Source organism: Opisthorchis viverrini, assembly GCF_000715545.1.
Source record: "Opisthorchis viverrini unplaced genomic scaffold opera_v5_55, whole genome shotgun sequence".
In the NCBI taxonomy this organism is placed as follows: domain Eukaryota; kingdom Metazoa; phylum Platyhelminthes; class Trematoda; order Opisthorchiida; family Opisthorchiidae; genus Opisthorchis; species Opisthorchis viverrini.
Window position 1 is genome coordinate 439,419 of NW_008751709.1, and position 4,782 is coordinate 444,200.

The 4,782-nt window shown below is 41.5% G+C and overlaps 1 protein-coding gene across 1 annotated transcript in view; it reads right to left on the reverse strand.

Annotated features, from left to right (window-relative positions):
- Window positions 1-3,475, reverse strand: part of T265_03609 (hypothetical protein) — a gene marked incomplete at both ends in the record, with an annotated part of 60,161 nt that extends 56,686 nt beyond the window's left edge. Inside the window, one exon of the mRNA XM_009168144.1 lies at window positions 2,819-3,475. Within this exon, the coding sequence (XP_009166408.1) occupies window positions 2,819-3,398 (580 nt within the window). The remainder of the gene's footprint in view (window positions 1-2,818) is intronic.
- Window positions 3,476-4,782: the final 1,307 nt, after the last annotated feature.

The window sequence follows — 4,782 nt, forward strand, 5'->3', positions numbered from 1 at the left end:
ATATATATGTATTGGCAGCATGAGCCCCGGTTGATACACGAGTCGTTCTCTTGTGAATCTGTGGAACCCTATAGTAGTGACTATCGCAGTAGCCAAACTCTTCGTTCTAATATACTTCAGCACGTTCGCTTGTACTCTGTAGACAGGCCCAGAAATGCTGTTATATCCTTGGTTAGGATTGCCATCAGCGCCCGTTCCTGGAGTCGATTGAGAAGTCGGGACTAAATATAAAGTGCTAGAAAGACATCAAGGGTGTAGCCAAGCTATTACCGATTTCTCTTACTAATGTGAAATGAGTGGAATGAAGTGTGTATTTACTTCACTTTTACGTTTTCCATGTCCAGTACTTAATGAAGATAAGCTAACTTTTATAGCCAGGTCATCATTGAAATATCGACGTGACACCAAGTGAGTCCCATGTTTCACCAACTATACGCCTCCTTGGTCGGCTATCCACTCATCAATATGGGCACATACCCGGCTGATTTGGTGTCGTATATTAAAGCAGCAGGATTGGCTCATTTACTTGCAGGGTGCACCATGATTTCGGGAAAAGTCTGCAATGCTGGTGAAGATCTGCTGACTCACACGACCAACATTTCCGATGCGATTTTTCAGCTCAATGAAAAATTGGGTTTTGGTTACTAGGTCTGAAGTTCAGGTATCAGCTGACTGACTTCAAATCCTGGCGGCATAGGAGCAAGGTATTGCGTTCGTCCGTGAGCTATGCTATCGGAAACCACACACACTGCCGGTTGATTTCAACTGCAAATGGTGATGTGACACATTGCACTTTGCCCACCTTCTACCGGAAGTGGATAGCTTTTGTGTCTTTCTTGTCAGAGAAAAGATAAAAAGGTGATATGAGCGGTGCCGAATAGTACTGCGCACATTCAAAGCTTTCGGTCGAGAGATAAACTGGATGGCATAGATTTTTTATTTCAATTATTTCTTGATGAAAAATCCCTGAAACTTATAGAACTCCACATAGTTGACCTACTACTGAAAAGCAAACAAGACAAGCAAATTCACCGGTGTAATCAATTTCAACGTACTGATTCTTGTCACACTGAATGGATAAGTATTACATTCAAACATATATGTCACCTCAGGGAACAAACTTTGATCGGATCGGGTTTAGTTTGACCGTTGTTCTAAGCTAGAAGACATGCACAGTATCTTCAGTTGAAAATGTCAAATATGTTATGTTGATCGAAGACGATGAAGCTAGATCTTGTGGTGATTCAATATGCACACCATACTTTTATCGTTTCCCAGTCTTTATTCTTGTTGCTATTGTGAAATCAGAACTCCCCTTCTAGATAAATCAGTTTTCTCGTTGATAGCAATCTGGGAAAAATTCATTTCTGCTAAATGGCTCAGGCGCCGGTCTGCCATCTACGTTGAGATGGAATGTATCAATCAAAGGTGTGCAAAGTATCGGATGTGTGGAAAAGTCAGTTCAGACGACGCCGAAGAATCGATTGAATACCCAAAAGGTGGAAGCACGTTACTCCGTTGCAGAATGCATGAAATGGGTTCTAATCAGTCATCCCCTTATGATGAGACACTACATCGTAAGAAATTATTTGGTGGCGGTGAACTTGTTAACCCCAACATGATGGCAGGAAAGACCTTACAATGGACCACGAATACAGTTACAACCATGTAGGTCAAACGAGATCGCTTTTTCGATGAGCGATGATGTGTCACGATGAAATTCTACAACACTGTAAATGATCAGTATGTCAAAATGTGCTACGATTTCCTCAACAAGATTTAATCTCGATGATGAGGCATTTTGCAAGGCCCAAACAAGTGTTTTCAAGTACCAGTGAGGCTAGATCCAGGTTACTGGAAAAATCACAAGTACACCTGCTTTATTATACAACTTCGAAGAATCCAAGAGAATTGGACCCCATTAAAGAGCTGGTGGTACAATGAATGAAGCAATAACAATACTACGCTTGTGGAGCACACAGTAGCATAGCCTTTGTAGCTTCAACCAAAATCAGTGTATTTGTGGCTGTATGCGTGGAGATGTCAATGCTGTGGTACCAGCAAAACATGTGATTATGACATCTCGGCTAGTTTTTTGTTAGAGGTGCCAATATGGATTGTCGCGTTGTCGTAACCGTCTAAAAACATACCACAACTGGCCATTAGCTCTCTCCCAATATTGAACTACAGCAGAAATGGTAAAAGTGGCAACATGGCCTATCATTTCGCTCAAAAATATAGACTTACATTTCATAGATAGAAGGAAGATGACCCAATTTTCACCTTGAAAACGCAGTGTAGTATCGTGGACCCTTCGAACACGAGTTATGCACACAGGAAGGTAATAAGTAAAGCAGACAAACATTGCCAAAAAACCTGCTAGTGCTAATTACCTTAATCCGTTTTGCTAAAAGGGATGCGCGTACTCTACATCTTGAGGGACTGCCCGCGGAGCTGACAATTTGTGGTAATGGTTCCGTATGAAGGGAACTTGTAAGGGAAAGTGCTGTAGACTAAACACATTTATAGCTTGTGTTGGTGTGAGACAGAGTAGGAACACATAGGATGATCAACGTCTGATGGGATATGACATAACCTATTCAAAATAACTCATAGCTGATCATGCGAATGCATAAGTGGCTTAGTCTCACTAATGGGAGGAAACACTCTTATGAGGGGTTGAAATGTGTCAGATATAATAAAACGAATAGAAATAGAAAAAAAATTTCTTCAACTTTACTTCATGCGCCTAGAGTAGTTGCACCTCCCCATAAATCTGTGTGGATTGAGCAACTTTCTGGGAGTCTAATCAACTCACCTCCACCATTTCTAAAACATATATACGGGAATCTCCATATATTGCCCAAATCCACTGCAAAACCAATGACCGACAATAGGAAATCAACCTTCGTGTCCCAGGTCTCACGATGGAGCTTCTTGGAGTAGCAGATTTCTACCTCGTCTTCCCTCACTTTTTCTGTGGTTGGCTGTTCACTTTCCTGTCTACTTATCATTTCTACCGATTCTTCGCATGTCTGGTTAGGATTCTTTTCCATGTAAATGGAACTTTCTGAGAATGGCCTCATGTTGACGTCGTTGGATTGTACCGGGAGTGCGTAGAAATTGGGATCCGCTTGTTGGTATCGGTATCCGTCTGGTCCGGGCACAATGATCTGTCCATGGGCGTCACTGGTGATCACCGGTACAGACGGTACTCCAGTTAGCTCCGTAGTCATTGAAGTGAAATAATTTCTGCGATCATTCACCGTGTTTGTTGTCGACGGAATGACTGTGTTGATGTGATACGGTCCACGAATTAATGCGTGAGCATCCGAAGTATAAGGCTGTTGTACTGGACCACTAGTATAGCCGTAAGATATTGGCGGTTCAGGACGCATTTTTCTGGAGTAGGATCTTGGGGAACATATATCAGTTGTGACTGATAAACCCTACGAACGACTCTCCGGACCTTACGTGCTAGTTCTAAAAAAACATGTTGCTTGTGCGATAACGCGAAGGCGTTCTCATTGTTATCCTCAAATTCCGGCCAATCAACATCCTCCCCGCTCTTTGTGTCCCATTCGTGAACAAAATTGCGAACGTTTCATTCTGAAGATGAGCGGTTGGTCACCAAGTAGAGGAGTAACACCGAACAAAGTATACGGCCGTTTAAGTTTCAAATTAATTCAGCCATTATAATCTGAATACAAATTTCCAAAGGATATTTAGACGGCCTTCCGAACAGCAAATATCCTCTTTAAATACATACGAAGTCGAACTAGAACCTGATTCCTTTAAACTCCCTTGATTAACATGTAATTGTACGGTATCTCAAACACAGTAAGGTTGCTGCTAAATAGAATAATCTGCAATCTCCATAGTTAAAAAAAATCAAAGACTGGTCAAGCGGAAATTCAGAGGCTGCAGCAAGCCAAATTCTATTGGCACACAAAATGTCAGGGGCAAGGACGCAACCTATTGACAGAAGCTTTCATTGTGTGACCCTCAATTGTTTCTAGGTTCGGGCAACTCGACTGTCCTTCGATATGAGCACCACAAACAAAAGGACCTTTTGCAATAATGCTGCCTTTAATTACGATGGATTGTTGCATGTCGCAAAACATCGTCATGTGTCCGCCTCCTCTACCTATACTTAGGGGAATACAATTACGATTTGCCGAAAATAACGACATGGCGACTCAGGAAGTCCACTTACTCAAATCCACTCTCTGAAGTGAAAGCGCAGTGGTTCAACAGCTCTTTAAGTGACTGTCTATCTGAAATTTATTGAAATCAATCGTCGGCGAAAATTGCCATCGGGAGATTGAGATACAGTTACCACTTAGTTACCTTTCTATGACACATCCAGTTAGAACAGTGTGGATTTTATTACCTGCACCCTATACACACAACAAAATGGTTCACTGTTGTTGTGTAAAAAGGGACTCTTAAAAAACGTAAAAATGATAAAAAGTTGCTACAAAACAGCGAGAGTGCTCCTCTTTCTTGAGGTCTTTGTAGATATGGCCATCTTCATAAGGGCTGTGTACTTTTGATTGAACCACCTCTTCCGTTTATTGACCATTAGGACCAAATATGTCGGTATTATGACCTCATTGCTCATACGAGGATCCACTTCTGACCGAAATGAAGAAAATTTACCGCTACTTCCTATGATATTTCCGTCTATGTGTATTAGTGAAAAAAACTACAGGGAGACCAGTTCTGCATTTTATATTGAGTTTAGTGCATCGACATCGGATCGATTTTGAAATTAGATCT